General features: G+C 45.0%; 1 protein-coding gene across 7 annotated transcripts in view; it reads right to left on the bottom strand.

Annotated features, from left to right (window-relative positions):
* Positions 1 to 276: 276 nt before the first annotated feature.
* The window catches only part of NR5A2 (nuclear receptor subfamily 5 group A member 2), a 137,613-nt gene continuing 113,368 nt past the window's right edge, over positions 277 to 24,521 (bottom strand). For 6 of the 7 annotated variants that reach the window (XM_021064002.2, XM_084978793.1, XM_021064004.2 and 3 more), the window contains exon 7: positions 277 to 2,470. In XM_021064002.2, coding sequence (XP_020919661.1) covers positions 2,223 to 2,470 — 248 coding nt within the window. In that variant the 3' untranslated portion in view covers positions 277 to 2,222. 7 annotated transcript variants of the gene reach the window in all.

The raw sequence follows: 24,521 nt of genomic DNA, 5'->3' as shown, positions 1-24,521 counted from the left end.
GGCGAGCCAGCTCTGTGTGAGGAGCCGTGGACACCCGGCTTTGCCCACGGGTTACCCTTCCCGTGGACGTGTATTAGAGGTGTTTTACACAAATAATAAAATAAGCCTCTTTGTACACACAGAAGCAATACCTAATATCTTTGGTATACAACTTACGATGCTTGGAAAGAAAAACCAGGTAAGACCCCCACCCTTGCTGAAATTTACTTAAAAACAGAGAAAGCTACAAGTCACATAATTTACAATAGATATTAAATAAAACTACAGTAAGAATCATGAAGATTTACAGACATTTAATCAAGTGAGTGATTTTAATTCATTAAGACCCTTCTCTGTCCCTGACTATATGCCACTAACTTGAAAGACATGCTACAATAAACACATATTTGGTTTCTTCAGTTTTGGCTATATCTTATACAAAGGCGAAACCAAGGAACAATAAATTAGCATCATAATTGTCTACTGTTGAAACTATGATATACAATATAAATAAACTATTCAAAAGCCAGAAACATTTATGAAAAAAATTAAGGGACTAGGAGATACTTTTATTTTATCTTTTTTTTTTTTTTTTACAGTTTCTACACGTGATTGTGCCGCCGATAATCTCAACAAAATTAACGTCTAGATGAGATTCCCGCTTTTGATTTTAGTGTCTCACGACATACCATAATTAAGTAGTGTCAAAAATAATTACCAATCAGAAAAATAACGTTAAGGAAATTACTGCCTTCGCGATTTCGTTTTATCACAGCTCCCCCCTCCCCCCGGAGGACCTCAAGAATGTAAACACGCTATTTGCTTCGACGTTAAAGTAGGAACACTTTATTGGAGATCAGTGATGATCCACAGCTGCACGGCTACCTTCGAGAGTTGTGAAATAAGGCAAGACTTCCATACGTCCGGCATTGCCTGTGAATAATACTGACAGTGTGGTCTGGGGAGTCTGTTTTGCGATTCTCTGTCCTCCTCCGCGCTTTGTTCTACAGCAGACTTTGGTCTATGACTCCGAAAGCTCAGCATCACTCTGTTCCCTCCCCTTCCGGGGAAGAGGGGAATCACTTTGCTATCTTTCCAGGCCATGGGTAAAGATCTCCGTGTCCACACTCCGTTCAGGGGATACTCAATGGCCACCAAAGTCCATCCATGTTATCTGTTCGCCCCCCCGTCTTTAATTTTGCATAGCTCAACATGCGTCAGTGTGATTTGAAACGACTCGGAACTGTGACGGTTTGACACCCCAGCAAAAATACGGTTCACCTTGCATTCTTCAATCAACTACAAACCTTGATGGTCAAAAAGACGGATGGAACCTCACGAGCCTTTCGGCTGCAAGTTTTTGGGAAATTCAACACTGCTAAAGCGAAAGCTTTATAAGTTTGTAGTCGCTGCCCTTAATATTAATGACTGCTTCTCTAAGATCAGAAGAGGGATACGGCCTGCTTTTTCGTTGTTTTTGTTTGTTTGTTTCTTTAAATATCATGAACACGTGACAAAACAAACCAGAACACATTTAAAATGGCAAGCTAACATAGTAATAGACAGTTCTTATTAGCGGTTTGCAGGTCTAAGACACAGACATTCAAAATTAGGTCTTCATGATTTGGTGGCGCTACTAGTGGGTGTGGCTGAGCACAAACCCTTAGTACAGATCCCAGGACCACAGGGCAGAAGATGCTGGGTCCTGGCAAGGAAGAGGGGAGGGCTGATCGAGGTGGAGCTGACGGACTCTCAGGAACTGTTTCCGTTCAGCTTTACCACGAGGGATTCCAGAAGCTCAGACCCCCTCTGCGTACGCCTAATGAATAACACGGGTCAGTTCCTAGATTTCTGCACAGCGGAGATCAGTTTACCTTTACAAGAACTGTGCCGGCGGTCTTTGTTCTGGCGCCACGTTGGTGTCCACCTGCGAGTTCCGTCCACTCCACCATAATGTCTTTTCTACAGAATCCTTTGGGGAATGTGAAGCCATTTGATTCACAGTTTGCAATACAAATACCCTGATACATCATTCCTTTGCTAGTACGTAGTTGATGATTATGCCTTTGAAAATTCAATAGCTTTTCAACCAAGTTTCTCATTAGTGTTGCTTAGAGCCGTTCAGAATTTTTTTTTTTTTGGGGGGGGGGAATTTTTTTTCTCCTTTCTTCCTGTTCTTCCTCCCCGCCTCCCTCACCACCAATCCCTTTCTGGTTTGGAAGCCGAGCTCCTAAGCGCTGTGACTAAGCTCTTTTGGCATGCAACATTTCAATCAGGAGATTGTTGTAGGGCACATCCCCGTTCAGGTGCTTATAGTACAGGTATTCCTCCGCCTGCATGCTGATGGCACGGATTTCAGGTAGTCGAAGCAGCAGCTGCCCGAATTTCTCCGTCTGCTGCGGGTAGTTGCACATGGTGTAATCCAGCAGGGCAGCATTGACTTGCTCCTGGACGCCTTCGACCAGCTGGAAGTTCTCAAGGTTTTTGACATCTGCAGTTTAAAAAAAAAGCACAATATCTCCATGACTTCTGAATTCTTGTTTACTGCAGCAGTGTGTTCCATTAAGGAATGTATTTCTCTCCCCCTGACACAAAGCATCCTTTGGACACTGCTGAATATTCAGCAAGCCCCCTTGGCCAAGCTTCCCGGGAAAAGGATCACAAAAGAGCCTTAGAAGAAGGTCTTGTTGAAATTCTGCCTCTACCTCCAATCAATTAGACACCAATGGATTTTGAGCAAGGTCAACTCTTTTCACATCTCACAAAAGGAAAGGTTGGAGGATTCCTCACGTAAAGGGATCATAATATACTGCCAGCAAATGAGTCCCCAGAGGAAGGCCTATCTTAACCCAGTATATTACACAATTCATATAATTCTGTATTAATTTTTCTGACCCAAGGTGAAATCTGTCCAGGGTATGATGTAGTTAATTCTAATAAAAAGTGACAGGGTTCTTGTTTCTGTTTGACATTTTCTAAATGATTCTGAAAGCCTTTGACTTGGCTAGCCGATGCTAATGAACCATCTGGTACACTCCAGTGACTGCCAACCGAAGAGGCGCGACTGGGAGCCCTCTCAAATATATATCTCGGTGACTAATGATCTTTAGCAAATGAAAGCCTTGTCCTTTAGGTGGAATTCAAGTCCGGATGGCCAGTGCCCTTTACCCCAAAAGTGCTTTCTAAAGTCTGATACTTGGCTTTTTCTTTTTTTTCTTTCTGGTCAGGTGTCACCCGGAGGAGAGGGCCACAGACGATGCACCCAGACTCATTCCTGACGACCCTCTGTCCAGGGGTCCTCCTTATGCTGAATAAGGGGAAACAGAGTCCAAAGACAGACTGAGATAGACAGATAGAAACAACGAGGAAGGGAAAATGGTTGTGATGGAATTTCTCTTCTGGAGTGTATTTATGTTAACTGGACACAAACTGAACATATGTTAACTTTGCTGTGAGGTGTATATGGAAGCCTCTAGAAAAAATATATTGATATGGGTGGGTGTTTACTTACACCCATACTGACAGATACAGCCACCCACCCCCGCTGCTTTATTTTCTGATTGGACAAAAAGAAATCAATGATTCTGGAGAAAACCACATCAAACTATGATGAAAAGGTTAAATGTACTGGACTTCAGGTGAGTTACTATAGTTGAAATAATGCCATTTACAGCAACATTGGGTGGACCTGGAGACTGGTTTTTGCTGTTGTTGTTGTCTTTTTAGGGCCGCACCCACAGCATATGGAGGTTCCCAGGCTAGGGGTCCAATCGGAGCTGTAGCCGCTGCTTATCCCACAGCCACAGCTGCACCAGATCCTTAACCCACTGAGCGAGGCCAGGGATCAAACCCACATCTTCATGGATACTAGTCAGATTCATTTCTGCTGCACCACGGTGGGAACTCCCCCTAGAGATTGTTATACGGAGTGAAGGAAGCCAGACAAAAAGACAAATATCATATGATATCACTTATATGTGGAAGCTAATAAAAAAATAGTACAAAAGAACTTATTTACAAAACAGAAGCAGACTCATACACAGAACACAAACGATGGTTACTAAAGGGGAAGTGTTGGAAGGAGGGATGAATTTGGAGTTTGCTATTGACATATACACGCTATGTATATAAAGTAGATACACAATAAGGACCTGCTCTACAGCACAGAGAACTCTGCTCGATATTTTCAAATAACCTACATGGGAAAAGAATCTGAAAAGGAACAGATATACGTATATGTAAAACCGAATCACTCTGCCGCACAACCCAGACTAATGCAACATTGTAAATCAATACACTGCAACATAAAATACAAATTAAAGTTAAAAAAGGGTTACCACAGTAACACGTATCCCATAGTTTTGTGGCTGTTAAAATGCAACCTGTAAATACATGCATACCTGTGTATCTCTAAATGCTGTTACAATAGACTGTCTTACATTTGCTGTTAAAACGGGTCCAGGGAGTTCCTGTCGTGGCTCAGTGGTTAACGAATCGACTAGGAACCATGAGGTTGCGGGTTCGGTCCCTGGCCTTGCTCAGTAGGTTGAGGATATGGTGTGGCCGTGAGCTGTGGTGTGGGTCGCAGACGCAGCTCGGATCCCACATTGCTGTGGCTCTGGTGTAGGCTGGCGGCTACAGCTCCGATTCGACCCCTAGCTTGGGAACCTTCATATGCTGCAGGATCAGCCCAAGAAATGGCAAAAAGACAAAAAAAAAAAAAACAAACAAAAAACAACGGGTCCAGGATGACTTCAGTGTTTACACTACGAGTCTTAACTTTGCGTAAAACATACCTCCCTCGTTCCATCCTTAACTCTTGCTCCCAGTGAAAAACAATGGGGAATTAGTACTGACAGGGAGATACAGTATGAGCATTGGAGACGCCATCTATTTCAAAATGTGATGGGAGAGTCAAAAATATGTGATTATTTATTAATGAAATGTACAAACAGACACTAGGTTAGGAGCTCCGAGCCTTCTTGTGGTGTTGAAACTGGTGGCCAAATTATTGTCCACTAGCTAGTGTACCCATGTTGCACCTGACATCTAACTAAACATTTTCTATCTATCTACAAAGTTATTTTAAATTATTTAAACATACTTATGAATATTAGTTACATTTGGCTCAAAATTTTAAAATATAGGGAGTTCCCATTGTGGTTCAGCGGTAATGGACCTGACCAGTATCCATGAGGATGCGGGTTTGATTCCGTGGCCTTGCTCAGTGGGTTAAGGATCTGGCTGTGGTGTGGGTCACAGATGTGGCTTGGATCCCGAGTTGCTGTGGCTGTGGTGTAGGCTGGCAGCTGCTGCAGCTCCAATTCAACCCCTAGCCTGGGATCTGCCATATGCTGCAGGTGTGGCCCTAACAAGAAAAGAGAAGAAAAAAAGAAAAAAGAAAAAAAAGAAAGCAGAACTCAGCTTTTTCTTTTACAAACTACTAAGAGGTTGGGAAGAAAAATTAAGCCACTTCCAGTGTTACAGTGACTTTTAACACAATCCTAGAAAAAAGGGACATGGAGTATTCTTTTATGCTACAATGAGCGATATTCTCACAGCAAGAAAGCTGGCAGCAGTCCCTGAGATTACTAGGGAGGATGCAGGAATTTGCACAGTGTAAAATACAAGATAAATGAAGAATGGTCTTTTTAGAAAGTTGTTCTGGAAACCTTCAATTTTTGATAAATGTATTTTTTGAGAACTAGGTTCAACCTTCTGTGATAAATTATGCCACTCCATTAAGAGAAACATATCAAAACAAACCTGCTAACAAACATGAAACCAAGGATGGATCCTAACCTCTGGCTTATTCATGGGCTATTATTACAGAAAAATTATTTAAAGACATCCAAATAAAAATTAAATTAAAAAATAAAATAAAGCCTTCAGATTAGCATTCCCTGGATACGTTCAAGGAATGCTAGCCCACACTGGCACCTTTCTCCTAGAAGTTAAAAAATACAAGCAGGCGGGGGGAGGGATGGACTCGGGGTTTGGGGTTGGCATATGCATCTGACCCTAAGGAATGGATGGTTAATGGGGCCCTGCTGTGTAGCACTGGAAACTCTATCCAATAGTCTGTGATAACCTATAGGGGAAGACAACTTGAAAAAAAAGGTGTAGCTGGATCACTTTGTCGCACAGCAGAAACGAGCACAACATTGATCACATGACTATATCTCAATAAAAGTTTAAAATATGAAAAAAATTGACTAAAGCAAAAATTAAATTAAATTTAAAAAATCCATGCAGATTTTTCTTCTGAAGGAAAATAGGTTTCTCAGACTTTGGCCATCTACATAATTTTTATTTTTTTAAAATTTTTATTTATTTATTTATTTATTTGCTCTTTTTGCCTTTTCTAGGGCCGCTCCCGCGGCATATGGAGGTTCCCAGGCTAGGGGTCCAATCGGAGCTGTAGCCACCAGCCTACGCCAGAGCCACAGCAACGCAGGATCCGAGCCGCATCTGCGACCTACACCACAGCTCACGGCAATGCCAAAACCTTAACCCACTGAGCAAGGGCAGGGATCGAACCCGAAACCTCACGGTTCCTAGTCGGATTCGTTAACCACTGCGCCACGATAGGAACTCCTTTCCTCTTTTTTTACACAATTAAAAAAAAATTGTATTGGAGTATGTTTGATTAACATATACACAATTTTTCTCTAAAGTTCAGAGATGAATTACTTATCCCATTAAGCTACCTATATGTGTTTCTCATTAACTATTACAAAGATTATGCTATTCGTTGTGTGCAACGTACTCCCTAAATGTGTATTTTTTTCCTAGGTCTAAACAGGCAATTTGTAACTTAGTGGCCATGATGTTGATATTTACGCTATAAGGTTGGGGAAAAAAAAAAAGAAAGAGATTTTGACTGAATTATTCTCTCTCTCCCTTTTTCTTTTTTTGTCTTTTTAGGGCCACACCTGCGGCATATGGAGGTTCCCAGGTTAGGGGTCCAATCAGAGCTGCAGCTGCCGGCCTACACCACAGCCACAGCCACACCAGATCAGAGCTGTGTCTGTGATCTACACCACAGTTCACGGCAATGCCGGATCCTTAACCTGCTGAGCGAGGCCAGGGGTCAAACCTGCAACCTCATGGTTCCTAGTCGGATCATTTCCGATGCACAATCTCATGGTTCCTAGTCGGATTCATTTCCACTGTGCCATGATGCGACCTCCTTGACTGAATTATTCTCATTCACCAACCAGGTAGTTCCTAGATCGTTGCTATTTCAGCTCCAGTCCCTCTCACGGCATCCTTTTCTTCTTTACTGACTGTTCCTTTACCTATATAAACTGCCAGCATCTTGGGCTGAGAGCTATTACATATTATATGTATGAGTCAAGGCATCCCCAGAGATTTCCCCAATTCATGTTTGCTTCTTATTAGTGGTGTATTTGCCCAAGACTGACTAATTATAAAATGACCTATTATATCAGTTGTTATGTAGCTTATAAGTCAATCTCCTTTCTTTTTCTGATTTGAAACCAGCTTTCCAAAACTGATTGATGGGAGTTCCCGTTGTGGCTCAACGGTAACGAACTCAACTAGTATCCATGAGGACTCGGGTTCGATCCCAGACCTCGCTCAGTGGATTAAGGATCTGGCTGTGCTGTTAAGTCATAGATGTGGCTCGGATCCCCCGTTGCTGTGGCCATGGTGTAGGCTGGCAGCTGTAGCTTTCATTCGATCCCTAGCCTGAGAACTACCATATGCCGCGGGTGCAGCCCTAAAAAAACAAAAACAAACAAAAAATCCCCCAAAAAACTGATTTATGCAATAGATTTCTCCTGAAATAAAATATTCTATTTTATTATTATTTTTGTATGGTCATACCCACAGCATATGGAAGTTCCTGGGCCAGGGACTGAATATGAGCCACAGCAGTGGCAACGCTTCATTCTTTTAACCCACTGTGCCCGGCTGGGGATAGAATCTGTGGCTTCATAGTGCCTTGGGCCACTGTAGTCAGATTCTTAACCCACTGAGCCACAGCAGGAACTACTAAATATTTAAAATGTAATGGTAATAGTGTGTTCTCTTCAGAGAATCCTGTGGTGAATGCCTTTGTGAGCTGAGTAACCAAGTCTCAGTTTATGTGTGTTATCAGATGAGGGCCCTCGTGCTTATCTGGACCTGGAATCTGTCCCCTCGTTCCTGAATGTCTTATCTCTGGCCTGACAGGCAGACCTCAGTTTTACCATTAAGGGGAATGTAGATGAGAACAACCACTGTGGAAAACAGCATAGAGGTCCCCCACCCCCCCCCAAAAAAAAGAAGAAAAAGGGAGTTTCCGTTGTGGTGTAGCAGAAACAAATCCGACTAGAATCTATGAGGATGTGGGTTCGATCCCTGGCCTCGCTCAGTGGGTCAGGGATCTGGTGTTGCCATGAGCTGTGGTGTAGGTCGCAGATACAGCCCGGATCCTGCGTTACTGTGGCTGGGGTGTAGGCTGGAAGCTGCAGCTCCGATTCGACCCCTAGCCTGGGAACCTCCATATGCTGCAGGTGAGACCTTAAAAAGCAAAAAAACAAAAAACACCCAAAACTAAAAATAGAACTGTCATACCATGCAGGAATTTAATCCCTGGGTGTATAACCCCCCCTTAATGAAAACATTAATTCAAAAAGATACAATGTTTATAGCAGCATAATTCACAATAGCCAAGGCAGAGAAGCAACCTAAGTGTCCACTGAGGATGAATGGATAAAGAAGATGTGGTCCATTTATACAATGGAATACTACTTAGCCATAAAAAAAGAAAGGACATTTGCCATTTGCAGCCACATGGATGGACTTGGAGGGTATTATGCTAAGTGAAATAAGTCAGGCAGAGAAAGACTAATACTGTCTGATATTACTTTGTTTAAGTATGGAATCTGAAAAATACAACCAACTAAGAAATCAAACAAAAAAGCAGCAGCCTCACAGACATAGAGAACAAACTAGTCATGAGGGAAGGGGAGAGGGAGGGGCAAGAGAGGGGAGGGGATTAAGAGGCACAAACTAGTATGTATAAAGTGAGCTCTGAGGATGTATTGTACGACACGGGGAATACACCCAATGTGTTTTAGTAACTATAAATGCAATATAACCTTTAAAAGTTGTGAAGTTTAAAAAAAAAAAAAAAAAAAAAAGGCAGGCGTTCCCATAGTGGCGCAGTGGTTAACAAATCTGACTAGGAACCGTGAGGTTGCAGGTTTGATCCCTGGCCTCGATCAGTGGGTTAAGGATCTGGCGTTGCCATGAGCTGTGGTGTAGGCTGCAGATGCGGCTCGGATCCTGTGTTGCTGTGTCTCTGACATAGGCGGGTGGCTACAGCTCTGATTAGACCCCTAGCCTGGGAACCTCCCTATGCCATGGGAGCAGCCCTAGAAAAAGGCAAAAAGACAAAAAAGACAAAAAATAAAAATAAAAAAGCAATGAAAGATAAGTGCTCAAACCCCAATGCCACCACCTCTCGGAAGACCTGGGATTTTTCTCTTTCATGTAGCTGACGTGTGTGGACTTTGTAGGAAGGGTCCAGAAATTTCAGTGTGCTTCCACCATGCTCTTGGAGTGAGTTTTTAGGCTAATTCATGCCCTTTCCTGAAAACTGAAGCATGAAATACATTTAAAGTCTTCATCATTTTCTCGGGCTGCCCCACAGCAAGTAATGAGCAGGCGCTGGCAGCTGGAGCAGGAATCTGTAAACACCGGGAATTTGTGAGAATATTCAACTCTGTGAGGATGCAACATCTGGACACATGTTCTGGAGTCCTTGGAAAGACTTGCTCTTCTGTTGCCACATAAGGCAGTCTTGCACCACATTTGGATTTTAGAAGGAGACCCTGGTGGAGGAGTGGAGCCGGAGAGGAGGCCAAAACTCCTCCAATTCTTCTGGGGTTGGGACTTTATGTCAGATCTCAAAGCCTCCTGTGTTTGGGAGTCTGTGTGTTCCTTTGCAATCTATGTAAGCCTCATCCTTCTTTTTTTCTTTCTTTCTTTCTTTTCTTTTGGCCAGGGCTGTGGCGTTTAGAAGTTCCAGGGCCAGGGATCAAAACTTATGCTGTAGCAGTGACCCGAGGCACTGCAGTGACAGCACTGGTCCTTAGCCCCCTGAGCCACCAGGGAACTCCACATCTAAGCTTCCTCTTAATACAATTTAAAAGCCCAAGTTAATGAACCCTATCATTACAAATTCTGAGTTGGAAACTGTACGTAAGCAGACAGCGGCACCCCCACCCTTTCTCCAGCACCTTTAAATTTTGATGACTGGCAAAAGCGTGTTGAGTTCTCTAAGTATTAACCTCTTATCATCTGTTCTACTTTATTCACTCAGGGACTCATTACCAACTTTTCATATGAAGCAGCATTATGATAAGCTCACAGTGGGGTGCTCAGATTTTTTTTCCATCCTTACTGGCAAGTAAACCCTTAGGTCTTCTTGAATATATTACGGCTGGCTTTCCGGGCACACGCGGCACTAGAGCTCTCTCTGAAGAAGATAAAGATACCGATGCCTGCTTCCCTGGCACCTGCCACGTGGCATAGCCTGTAAATCCTCCCGCATGCACACTTTTCTTTGGAGACTTGCTCGGCTGAGCAAGGGGGCTGGGGGCCAGGAGGCTCAAAGGGTTGAGAATATCATTATCTTTGTTAACTTTCCACACGTGGGGGAGGAAAATTTCATCTTGTCCCTTTTTCTAGGAAAAAGAGGTACCGTTTGGGGGATATTTCCTTCTTCCCCTGAGGCTTCTGGAGGAAAGTCAATCTATAAAGTGGGTTACACTTTGTCCCCACAAGATCTTTTCCTCTGATAAGCCTGAAAGGAAATGAATAAACTTTTTTTTTTTAAATTTTTGCCTTTTCTAGGGCTGCACCGGTGGCATATGGAGGTTCCCAGGTTAGGGGTCTAATCGGAGCTGTAGCTGCAAGCCTATGCCAGAGCCACAGCAACGCGGGATCCGAGCCGCATCTGTGACCTACACCATAGCTCACGGCAACGCCGGATCCTTAACCCACTGAGCAAAGGCAGGGATAGAACCTGCAACCTTATGTTTCTTAGTCGGATTCGTGAACCACTGAGCCACAACGGAACTCCAGGAATGAATCTTTAAATGACTTTGAAGGGGCCATATCTAAGTAATTTCCATGAATAACTTTGTAAGAACTTTCAGAGAGCGACACGCTGGCTCTTGCCCATGAACAAAGTTCAGGTTGTCAAGGGCGAGGGCTCCTTAGGGGTTGGAGAGAGGAAGACGGGGTATTTCCAGTATAGATGCCAAAGATGAGAGTCCACTGTTTCCAGCAAAAACTTCAACTCCAGATTTTAAATTCATTTCTGTGAAGTCCTTTACATTAATGTGTGTGCGTGTGCACGCACGTGTGGCTATAATTATTAGCCAAGAGCTACTTTTAGCCACCAGAACATATGAGTGTCTTCATACACAAATGACTAACAAGAAAATGCGACTCTTCAGCAAGAGCTGGGGGTGAGAAATATGGACATAGAGCAAATATATCATGGGTGTATGCATAAACAAGCTCTTAAAGCAGGTTGGTGCTTTATAAATGACAAAGCACTCAAACGTGGTTTATTATTTCACATCTTATGTACCCAAAATACATGAAATCATTCATTCATTCATTCCTTCCTTCCAGAGCGCCCTGTGCCAGGTGTTGAAGCTACAGGTATAAAAGATATGTCTCATGTACTCCAATGTTCACTGCAGCCCTATCTGCAATAGCCAAGACATGGCAACAACCCAAATGTCCATCAACAGAGGAGTGGATAAAAATACACAATGGAATATTACTCAGCCAGGAAAAGGAAAGAAATAACGGCACTTGCAGCAACATGGATGGATCTAGAAATTATCATGCTAAATGAAGTCAGTCAGACAATGAGACACCCACATCAAATGCTATCACTGACATGTGGAATCTAAAATTAGGACACAATGGAGTTCCCATCACTCCCCAGGGAAATGAATCAGACTAGAAACCATGAGGTTGCAGGTTCCATCCCTGGCCTCACTCAGTGGGTTAAGGATCTGGCGTTGCCGTGAACTATGGTGTAGGTCACAGACATGGCTTGGATCTGGCATTGCGGTGGCTCTAGCATAGTCCGGTGGCTACAGCTCCAATTAGACCCCTAGCCTGGGAACCTCCATATGCTACAGGTGCAGCCCTAAAAGGACAAAAGATAAAATAAGCAAGAAAACAACTAAATAAAATAAAAAAACAACACAATGACCTTCTTTGCAGAATAGATACTGACTCACAGATTTTGGAAAACTTATGGTTTCCAAAAGAGACAGGTTGGGGGTGGGGGATGGGCTGGGCATTTGGGATGGAAAGGCTGTAAAATTGTGTTGTGATGATTGTTGTACACCTATAAATGTAACAAAATTCATTCATTAATTAAAAAAATGATTGAACTAAAAAAAAAAAGATGTGTCTCTGTGTCAGGCGGTATGGAGACACATAGCAGGTGTGCCCTTGGCACACACAGGGTGGGCACCTAACCCAGAGCCTGGGGACAAGAGGGGCTCTTGGGTGTTGAGAAACAGGTTGGAGTGAGTGGGCCACACAGGAAGAGAAGGTGGTTCCAGAGCAGCTGAGCTTCCACGGGGGAGGCAGGTCAAGACAGGGACGGAGCCGAAGGTCTCAGAGTGTGAAGGGCGTTGCCCATCGGATGAACCTGGATCTTGTTCTGGGAGCGGTACAGATTTTCAGAAGGAAGGACCGGTCAGCGGTCTGAGGGAGGATGAGCAGAGGGGTGAGGAGGGGTCGGCGTGTGAGCGAGGGCGGGGAGGGACAGGCTCACGGAGGGACACGAATCAGGTGGCTGTCCTGGGGACACCGGGGACCAACGTGGTGGCCACGGGACTGGGGAGGGAGGTGAGAGGCATCAGGATGATTGGACCCTCCCCCCCACCACCCCCCCTGCCCTGCAGGGCTTGTCATCCCGGGATTAAGGGACAGCAGGAGAGAGCAAAGGTCCCGATGACATTGGAGGTCTGATGAGGGAGCCAGGTGGGGTCTTCTCTCTGAGGGAGGGGGAGGGAGGATTTGAGGGGCTGGCAGGTGCAGCCACGCTGAGTTTAACGAGTACGAGGGGGAGTTCCTATCGTGGCTCAGTGGTTAACGAATCCGACTAGAACCATGAAGTTGCAGGTTCGATCCCTGGCCTTGCTCAGTGTGTTAAGGATCAGGCGTTGCTGTGAGCTGTGGTGTAGGTCGAAGACGTGGCTTGGGATCCCGTGTTGCTGTGGCTGTGGTGTAGGTCGGCAGCTGTATCTCCGATTGGACCCCTAGCCTGGGAACTCCCATATGCCGAGGGAGTGGCCCAAGAAATGGCAAAAAGACAAAAAAAAAGACCAAAAAAACACAAAAAAACAAAACAAAAAAAACCACGAGGGACATTCACTAGGGACTGTCATAGAGGAAACAGCTGGAGACATCAGTCTGGACTCAGTACAAGAGCCTGGGCTGGTGTCTGGGTCTGGCACACACATTGGGAACTCCAAGAATTACAGGGAAGGTCTTCTTCTTCTCATGCTCCAGGAAAAGAAATAGGCTTTGAGGCATCAGTGGACAGGTGACGGATGAAACCCCGGGGGTCCAGTGGGGATGTGTAGGCAGAGAAGAGAAAGAGCCGGAGATGCGATTCTGGAGAAGCCAAACTTGCAAAGGACACTACAGGTGCTATGAGATCAAGACTTGGAGACATTAAGTGGCTTTTCCATGATCTCTAAGGACAGACCCGGAGAATGAGGGGACAGCGAACATTTAGCAAGCACATGTCCACATGCAAAGAACTGTTTTTACGTATCTCATTTAATACTGTTATGAATCTTACAGGGAAGGTATTACTATTATTATTATTATTTAATGGCTGTGCCTGTGACATATGGAAGTTCCAAGTTCAGAGATTGAATCTGAGCTGCAGCTTTTGACCTATGCCGCAGCTGCAGCTACGCTGGACCCTTTGACCCACTGCACCGGGCTGGGAGTGGAACTCGCACTTCTGAAGTGACCTAAGCTGCAGCAGTTGGATTCTTAACCCATGGCACTGCATTGGGAACTCCTAGAATTTCAGGGAAGGTCTTATTATTCTCATTCTCCAGGGGGTGAGTGACTCACTCACAACCTGGGCTGGAATCGACCCTCGACTCCTTCCCACAAGATGGCCCTCAGGCAGGGCTGGGACCCGAACCCCATAGTTCTTGGGACACCCCTTCCTAGGGCCATCCAAGTTCCTGCCACCTGCTGGGGATGGGGAATGGGATGGCCAGGTCAGTCAGATAGTTCAGTTGCTAAAGGGTCTCATGAATCACGATTGAACAGTTTTCAGAGAATGTGAATAAAATACTACCCACTCTATACTGACACTGACACGGCTTAATCATTGTAATCAGAGATCACGGTTACAAATAGTACTCACGGAGTTCCCACTGGGGCACAGAGGGATCAGGGGCATCTCTGCAGCGCCAGGACTCAGGTTCAATTCCTGGTGCCAGTTTAGGACCCGGCATTGCCGCAGCTGCAGTGTGGGTCACAACCTCTGCTCCGATTTGACCCCTGGCCTGGGAACTCCATATGCTGCGGGGCAGCAAAAATGAACAAAAACAAAAATCCAAAAAACAAAAACAAAAAAACCCCCAAGTCAAAGAGCAGTCATATCTGACACTGAGCAGAGTCCAGCATCATAGGGGGTTGTTCCTGGGGGTCTTTCTGGCCACTCCACCCCACCCCGCTGCTAGCCCTTCCCAGTGAGGCTGTTAGGAGCCAGGACTAAGAATAAGTTCCTGGCTTTATAGACAGAATTTAGAAGAGAGGGTTCCATCCATTTCAAAGGTTTGAAAGCCACTTCATCTCCTGGCTCAATAAGATTGTTTGGACACAATGATGGTCTAATCTAGTTTTGAGCAAGTCACCCAGCCTGGTTTTTCCATTGGCAAAATAGTGGGACACCTCTTATTTCTTAGGATCAGTTAAAAGTAAAATGCTACTGGGAGTTCCCGTGGTGGTGCAGTGGAAACAAATCCGACTAGGATTCATGAGGTTGCGGGTTTGATCCCTGGCCTCGATCAGTGGGTTAAGGATCCCGTGATGCCGTGAGCTGTGGTGTAGGTCACAGAGGTGGCTCGGATCCTGCATGGCTGTGGCTGTAGTGCAGGCTGGCAGCTGTAGCTCCGATTCGACCCTTAGCCTGGGAACTTCCATATGACGTGGGTGTGGCTCTAAAAAAAAAAAAAAAAGTAAAATGATATCTTAAATATGAATAAACTTTAAAGTGTTCAAGTATGGTATATTTATACAAGGCCTTATTTTCTTTAAGTTTTATGGATAAAATTTGGAGATTTTTGTTGGCTTCCAATACACACTTGGAGAGTAAGCTTCCTAAATAGCAATTGGAACATTTTTTCTCTGCTCTAAAGTTTCATGGACAAAACAGAATCTGCAACCGGGATGTTGCAGTTGTGCCAAATTTTTTTTTTGTCTTTTTAGGGCCTCACCTGCAGCATATAGAGGTTCCCAGGCTAGGGGTTGAATAGGAGCTACTGCTGCCAGCCTACACCACAACCATAGCAACGTGGAATCCGAGCCACGTCTGTGACCTACATCCACAGCTCACGGCAACGCCGGATCCCCGACCCACTGATGGAGGCCAGGGATCGAACCCGAAACCTCATGGTTCCTAGTTGGATTTTTTTCCACTGCACCACAACGGGAACTCGCAGTTTTGCAAAATTAGTGGAAGACAGAGGGATTACCTGCAAGTTTATCCCATTTGCAATCACAAAGAATATTCAAGAAAACATGACCCGGTCTCAAGTTTCGGTTAAAAACCTTCCACCCTGTCTGACTAATTTTGAAGCCCAATTTTTCCAGCTACACATGGCATTCTGCACAAAACAATACTGATGCAATGTTGCTGAAAAGCCCAATCTCAGGAAACACCGTTGCATAAAGAATGTCACCTGCAGTGAGCCTGCCCTTGCGTCAGTTTTGCGTTTCTAATTTATGTCACCCCAAGACCCTAAGGGGAAAAGAGCATTCCTCGTTAATCAAATGTCATGATTTCTAGCCTTGGTTCCATCTCTGACTGTGAGGTCATGAGCTTATCACTAATTGGGCTTCCGGTTTCCCCGTCTGTGAAGGTCAAGGGCTGGCCCTGACCCCACGGCTGGCAGTGTACACCTGCATGGTTATGAAGCCACGTTTTGAAAGGAAGAGTCTGGATTCATGTGGTCCACAAACAAGTAGGGGCAGACACTGCTTTGCCTCTTTCCCTCACGGTCACCTGCATTTTCATGCAACTCTCTGGCTTTGAGTTCAATTCTGCAAGATGGCTTTTGGCTGCAATTAAAAATTATTTCCAACTCTGTCTAGTAGGTAGCCTTGACCTGACACAATAAGCCACAGGAAAATGGCACCTGAATTCATATACATCCAAGCAGCCCCTCCTTTACAAGGAATGGTGTAGCTTTTTTTTTTCTTTTTAGGGCTGCCCCCGTGGCATATGGAAGTTCCTAGGCTAGGGGTCTAATCGGAGCTACAGCTGCCCATCTACACCACGGCCATAGCAACGCGGGATCCGACCTACACCACAGCTCATGGCAACGCCGGATCCTTAACCCACAGAGCGAGGCCGGGGATAGAACCCACATCCTCATGGATGCTAGTCAGATTTGTCACCCACTGAGCCACGACGGGAACTCCCAGAAAGGGTGTAGCTTTGGCGTGGACGGGTACAAAGCTTGCAGAAGTGGCAAAACAGCTCCGGTGTGCTGGCACGTGTCACACACCCTTTTCTTGGAGTCTACAGAATACAGACAGCGTACAAGCAGCATCATTTCACTCCTTTGAATAAAACAACATTCCTTGAAACTTGTTTCCATAATTTTCCAAGATGTCCATACTTTCCCTTCTCAGAATAAAGCAACATCCCCCGTCATAGTCCAGCCCTGAGACTGTGTCTCTGCCTCGCTCTGCTCCTCCCCAGACACACTAGCCTTCGCACCTCAACACACGGAGCTTGTCTCTGCCTTAGGACCTGGTGCTTGCGGTCCCCGCATCCTGGATGCTTCTTCCCTGTCACGGGGATCGAACCTGTGTCCTCACGGATACTAGTCAGATTCATTTCCGCTAAGTCACAATGACAACTACCTGTTATTTGTGAGGACAGGGACCTCTGGCTTGTGAATGGTTACCCTTCCCCAGGCCTAGCACAGTGCCTGGACAGAGTCGGAAGCCACTTCACACTTGTTGAATGAAAGGATCTATTTTTCCATTAGCTTATACATCTGTCTTCCCCTTGCTTGTGTCTAGAGGACCTTCCAGAAGTGTCCAGTCCTAGAGGTGTCCAATCTTACATCTCCAGTTCTACAGCAGTCCCTCTGTCCGGCATCCCCTCCTCGACTGCATTTTCCTGGAAGGCAAGACACCCACTACCTGTCCTATGGAACGTGCTCATTTGAATGAAGCTCCCATGAATATCAACCACATGCAAATTAACTCCCTAAGAACCCACTCACCAGCTTCCAGGAGCCCAAGTCCCAACTACTAGCCTAAGTAGCTTCAGAGCTTCTGACATCGTTCAACTCGTAGCCACTTTCAGATAGAACGGCAGCACACATTTCAATCATTCAGCCCCCGAAAAAGGATAATTCGATGCAAAATGGAAGCCATTGAGTTCAAGGCATAGGAGAAAGAAAAACACTTGGTTTTGTTCGATATTCTGTACCGTCACCTAATCCAAAGATGCGGAGAAAAGCCTCCTTGGGGGGGCTGTGTGCCCACGCTGGGGTCCACAGCTGACAAAGAACATTCCCACATTTGCCTTCTCTATACGCATTTGCACATTGGTTTCCCAGAATTCTGAGGGATAAAACTGAGGGCGGAAGGCTCTTCTCAAGGAGTTTGAAGATCAAGATTTGAAACAGATCATATGTTTCATCAAACTCTACATACCACGTGTGATGCTGAAGACCACAGAAAAATGCATGGAGAATGAAAGGCCAAAAAAAAAAGGTTGGGGGGGGGGCTTGGCTGGAAATTGATGGAGGATTTTGAGCCAAGAAAGAGAATTTAAAGGGGCATAGGATTTTGAGGCAATTTCCTGGCTTCCCTCTAAATTTCAAACAAAGCTGTGTGTCCAATAGACTTAAGACTAAGGGAGAATACATACAATGTTTAATAAAATAGGAGTTCCCGTCGTGGCTCAAGCGAAACGAATCTGATTAGCATCCATGAGGATGAAGGTTCGATCCCTGGCCTTGCTCAGTGGGTTAAGGATCCGGCGTTGCTGTGAGTGATGATGTAGGTGTCACAGACACGGCTCGGATCCAGCGTTGCTGTGGCTGTAGTGTAGACCAGTGGCTACAGCTCCAATTTACTCTCTAGCCTGGGAAACTCCATGTGCCGTGGTGCAGCCCTCAAAAAAAAAAAAAAAAAAAAAAAAAATAAATAAATAAATAAAATAAAAAATAAAATAAAATACAATAGGTAGCATCATTCAAGCACACATGAGACTCAGAACTGCAGCCGCCCTGGCTGGCCAACCTCACGAGCCTCCGCCCTTATTTTGTCATAAAGACCATCTGTCCCCTCTGATTATAAAATTCCCTCACTCATAAGAAGCTGCCCTTCTTTGGAGAAAAACGCCTCACCTCATTCTCATAGTCCCATCCTAACACAGTTTTTGAATCATAAGTTTGCATTTGATTTCCGTTCAGGAACTTCTGTGGCTTTTGCAAAGTTTTCTTACTCTCTTAGAATAAGAGATGCACTGGAGTTTGTTCAGGTGGCAAGCCAAGCCTATGAATAAACCAGCGTTATCATATGAAAGAGAATTAAACAGGCAGATCCAAGTGGGGATTTATTAAGCCAAATTTAAGCTCCAGTTGTTGAATTTAGCCCATGCTAGATGTCTGGTTTGCCTCGGGGATAAATTCAGCTTTCCAGCTAATCGAATGAGGAAAACTGCCTCAGGTATGATGAAATTTACAAGAGAGCGCTGTCCAACCGTTCTTGTTAAAAATATTAGCTTAAAGGCATTCTTAGCGTCTTTGGGATGAAGACCGTATTTGCATTTAATTATTTGATTTCAAACTTTTATGAACTTGGATCTGATATTAGCTTAGCCAATTAAAATATTATTTTGCGGGAGTGTAGCAAAAAGCCGATTCCATTCCCCATGCTCAGCTTTGGTAGGGTTCTACAACTTTCCTATGGACTCGGAGAAAGGATTTCTAAGAGAGGAAAAAAAAAAAAAAAGTAACATTTGGGAATATAAATGTACATTTAGTAAACAAGGTCCTATCTTAATCCACAGCTGACTTGGAACCTCCCTTCATATTATAGCGTTCGTCTTCCTCCACGTTAGTCTAGAAAACAAAAGATGTGGTCTTCCAGATACTTCTACCGAGGCAATCAATACTCCTTCATAATTCAGCATTTGAAAGAAATCCTTGTCTTTAAACTGTGTTATTTAGCCCACTGGCTGCAGGGCAGGTGCACACGAGGCTGGCCGCACCTGTTGTTCCCTGCCCTCTAGGTCCGGGGGTATCGAGGGGTGGAAAGGGCCAGGGGTGATGAGGAGGGCAGAGGGCCCACGGGGAGAAGTCCCCTTCACATGGAAGAGCAGCAGCAGATAATTCCAAAATCTCTTCAAAGTGGACATGGAAAAAGGCATTCAGCAGTCTCCCCCCAGAACCCCTGTACTCTGTATATACACTGTATCACTCAGACCTCAGCGGGTTGGGCAGGAACCTCACACATGTGTCTCCCCCGTCCAGCTGTGCTCCTGACCTCTCTTCCTGGGGGACCTGGCCCCTGGGACATCACTGCCTGACTGGGCTTCACCCACCCCTACCCCCCACAGTGATTGGACGTGAATGAATCAAATGAACCCTCCCCAACCCCGCCCTGGGGGTGTGTGTGGTTAGTTCTCACCCACTCATTTCAGCAGAAACCAAGATATGAATAGAACATACTTGTCATTTGAAAGAATAAGTATTGATCACTTTAACAGAATGAAACACATTACAGTGAGGTCGATGCAAGGGTGTGTCTGTCACAAGGCAGGGAATTTTGCCTCCCAAGAAGGGAGAACCAGAGACGATGGAGACACCACCGCTCTTTGTTGCTGTTTATTGAGACGCAGCAACTTGAGCTCTATATGAACTCAGACACTGTATGGTTTTATTTATTTATTTATTTTTTAGCTTTTTAGGGCCATACCCGCAGCATATAGAGGTTTCCAGGCTAGGGGGCTAATCAGACCGATAGCTGCCAGGCTACACCACACCCACAGCAAGGCCGGATCCTTAACCCACTGAGCGAGGCCAGTGATCGAACTCACAACCTCATGGTTCCTAGTTGGATTCGTTAACCACTGCACCACGATGGAAACTCCAGAATGTCTTTCTGTATCACAGTCTGAATACCTAACTCATGAGAAATAATTTCTATCTGAAAGCAGCAGCAGAATCAGAAATTCAAGGATTTAAAAGTACTACTAATGTGCCATGGATTTTAGAATCCATTCTTTAACTGTTACAGGCCTTTTATAAGTATGTTATGAACTACAGAATGAAATTTTTGTTTAGTTTACTTCTTGCTTTTTTTTTTTGCTTTTTAGGGTCCAATTGGAGCTGCAGCTCCCAGCCTATGCCACAGCAAAATCATGTGATCCATGCAATCTGAGCCATGTCTGGGACCTACACCACAGCTCATGGCAACGCTGGATCCCTAACCCACTGAACAAGGCCAGGGATTGAATCCGAATCTTCGTGGATACTAGCTGGCTTCTTAACCCACTGTGCCACAATGGGAACTCCCTAGTTCTCTGAATTTCTTTTAATGATTTTTATTTTTTTCTATTATGGTTGATTTACCATGTTCTGTCAATTTCTACTGTACAGCAAAGTGACCCAGTCATATATATATGAATACACATATATTCATTTTCTCACATTATTTTCCATCACGTTCCAACAAAAATGACTAGCTCTAGTTCCCTGTGCTATATACAGCAGGAGCTAGTTCTTTGAATTTTTATCAAAGCCTTCTCATATTTTACCTCAAACCGCCCTCCCTGCCCCCTACTTTCAGGCAGGCCTGGTACTAGCCTTTGGAGAAAGAGGCACAATGAATTAATGATAGCATTGGGAGAAAAACCCATCAAAATTGGGAATTTCTTTTGTTTTTTGGCTGCACCTGCAACATGTGGATGTTCCATGGCCGGGGATGGAACCCAAGTCACAGCAGTGACAATACCGGATCTTCCACATTTACCCGCTGTGTCACCAAGGGAAACTCCAAAATTGGGAATTTTTTTAATGCTGCATCTGACACCCCCCCCCCCAATCCCCTTTTAACTGTATCCCACTCTGTTAACCCTGTATCACTGTAGAGAAAGCACTGGGTTGAGATCACTACAACTGCATGTCTTTCATTACTTGTGAATTCAACTTACTGTGGCCAAGTTAATTGTTCCTGTTCCTGTACTTTGTACACTATGCTTTCACTTGTACTGAAAAGCAACATCACAACCTGTAAAAGCCTTGCAACGTTAGGCCCTTATGAGAAATGTTATTTGTATATGTCTGTTCTAAATATTCCAGGTTTTTTGTTTGTTTGTTTCTGGAGTTAAAATAAAACTATTCTTTACGAGCTAGATATTCTTGCTACTTTCTCACTACATCATTTTTCTCAGCTTATCAAAATTCCGCTCGATAAGATCAGAGGTTGCATGAAGGAAAAAAAAAATCATATAGCTGACCAATACTTGTTCTGAATCTTTTGACTGTAAAAAGAAAAGAGAGGTCTTTGGGGCGAAAACTAAGAGGGGAAGGGAAGCTGATTAGCTAACGAGATCATTCAAGTCAAATACTTATCAATATTTTGGACATAAATTAATAATTCACCCAACTGCTTCGGGATATGTATGTGTATATGAAAGACAGAAAAATCCATCACTCATTTGTTTTGTATTTGCTTCATTATGTGGCAGAGAAAACAACAGCGAAGATTTGAATAAGAACTTTTAAGAGCTTGAAACATTTTACGAAGGAAGCCATCCACTCCCCCTGTCTTACTGAGACTAGATTTTGCCAAGACCGTGATGGTCCCGATATTACAATATCTCGTATTTGAGAAGCTCCCTGGTGGCTCAGTAGGTTAAGGACCTGGTGTTGTCACTCCTTGGGCTCAGGTTCAGTCCCTGGCCGGGGAACTTCCATAGGCTGCTGGTGTGGTCAAAGACTGGGAAAAAAAAAAAAAAGACTCATGTCCTTCAATCTTATCATATATATTCTGCAAAATATGATGCTCAATTCCACGCCTGCAGAGGAGAGGGGGGGATGACCAGTGGTCACCAATCCCTTTCCACACCCGGGCATCGTCAGAAGATGTTTACACTCTGGCGGCTATATCATTGCCAACTCCAGATTGCTTAGGGGAGTTCAGGGCAAAGAAGAGGTGGTTTCATATCTGTGAACCCCTCACTGGTCAGCTGACCCTGGAAAGAGGAAAGGCTCCATGTTATCAGTTTATTCCTCCTGGAAGGTACTTCAACAGGGATTCCCTTGAGACAGGAGAGTGCCGAGCCCTAGAGCACCTCCGGGCATTCCATCCACAGCGATGACTTCATTGCCATGAACTACTTCCAGGGCTTCCCTGGAACAAAGCACAGAGTTCACTCTTCCCGACCTGTGGTGGCACCTGGAGCCACTCTGGTGAGACTCAGGGACCGTAGTTGTGACATTCTAAGCGCCTGACTCTTGTCTCGGACACTAGGCTCCAGCTGCTCATATCTCCGCCATCAAGGTGCCACTCTCATGCCCACGAGGAACCCCGTGTGGGCTCTGCTGGGTCTCGAGGAAATTTCCAACCTCTGGCATCCAGGACATGAGACAACACACCAGACACTCTCTCCCTGCGCCTGCTGGTGGCCCAGTGACTATGCCCACATCAAGTTCAAGAGCAGCCCCGGACACTCAGTGTCTTCTAGTTGCAGATGGTATTTAATAATTCATCTGGCAGAGGATGGAGAATGACTGTTTTAAGATTTGATTTTGTTGCCCTTCAGCCTTCCATATCAGAGAAAATCGGGGGTCATTTTTAAACGGCAGTGCAGTGAAACGAGATCAGAAATACCAAACTGGGAGTTGAACTGGTCATCACCAAAGACAGCAGTGACTCCAGAACTAGGAGTTCTTCCCAGAGCAAGGTGCAGTGTGATTATGAAGAAACGAGGACGCTTCCACTTCCCAAATTTTAAAGAAATACCTCTTCAAGGAAAGCATTAAACACATCTCCAAAGCTTATCGTGGAATAGCGAAATACACGAAAACGTATCTTCTGAGCTATACTTTATCTTTTTTAATTTTATTTTTATTTTTTTTTCCTTTCAGGGCTGCACCCAAGGCATACAGAGGTTCCCAGGCTAGTGGATGAATTGGAGCTACAGCTGCCAGCCTACACCACAGCCACAGCAATGCCGGCTCCTTAACCCACTAGCGAGGCCAGGGATCGAACCTGCCACCTCATGGTTCCTAGTCAGATTTGTTTCTGCTGCACCACATCGGGAACTCCCAGGGACATTTCCTAAATACCCATGTTCATGCCATTCCATTTAAGGCTTAAAACAACCCAGCGGGTTGATATTATTATTGTTGCTGTTTTTATGATTCCACTGGGGGAAGAACTGGGAATTGCATTGGAATCCAGGTCCATTGGCTACTAAAGTCTTGTCCTCTGTGCCTTTAACTATGTCCTGCATTTTGTCATCCAGAGACTCAGCCTTCGCTGGGAGTGGAGTGGAGAAGAAAATTCCCTGAACCCTCCTGGATCACGGATGTGGAAATCTGGCTGCAAGTGTGTAACATCAATATTTCTAAAGCCAGGTCTACAAAGGGGATCCCCCTGAGAGGCTGGGAAGGGCAGCATTGATGGATCCATCAAATGAAGCATCTTTTTAAACTTCTCAAAGAGCTTCCAGCGGCTCAGGCAGGTGCCAGAAGACGGAGATGGAATAAAACCAGCATCAACGGAAACCAGGCATCAATATAGGAACAAGGCAGCTTCCTGAGCCCAGGTTCATCACTGTCTCTGGTAAGACTCTTCCTAAAGGTTTCCTTGGGATTCCATGAACCCTTCAATGATGAGCGCATCCACTTTAGAGCAGTGGGCTGCTGTGGGACCCCCGGAGGAAAGGGCTCTCTCAGTTCCCCGAGTGCACCCATTGTGATCTGCTGAATAACAAAAGGCCAGCAGGTACCCACCCCTGCCGTTCGCCCGCCCAAACACCGCTAGGCTTTCCCTGTTGCTGGGCTAGTGGCGTGGCTCTGTCTTAATATCAGCCTGTCCTTTCCAAACATGTCAAGTATTGCCTTGGCTTCTGGACCCTGGACGGATTACAAGGGTCCCACTCCAAGGAGGAGCTGCAGGAAGCAAAGGCAGACGGGGACCCCTGTGGATGGGAAGCCCTCTTAATGAGGTGCGAGGTCAAAGAATACTTGTGAAACATA

The sequence above is a fragment of the Sus scrofa genome, chromosome 10 (assembly GCF_054392235.1).
Source record: "Sus scrofa isolate SSC_HxYL_T2T_F1_AM1 chromosome 10, Sscrofa_HxYL_maternal_Yorkshire_Landrace_v2.0, whole genome shotgun sequence".
Lineage (NCBI taxonomy): Eukaryota > Metazoa > Chordata > Mammalia > Artiodactyla > Suidae > Sus > Sus scrofa.
Note: the sequence above shows the minus strand (reverse complement) of the source record. Positions and strands in the feature narration are given on the sequence as shown.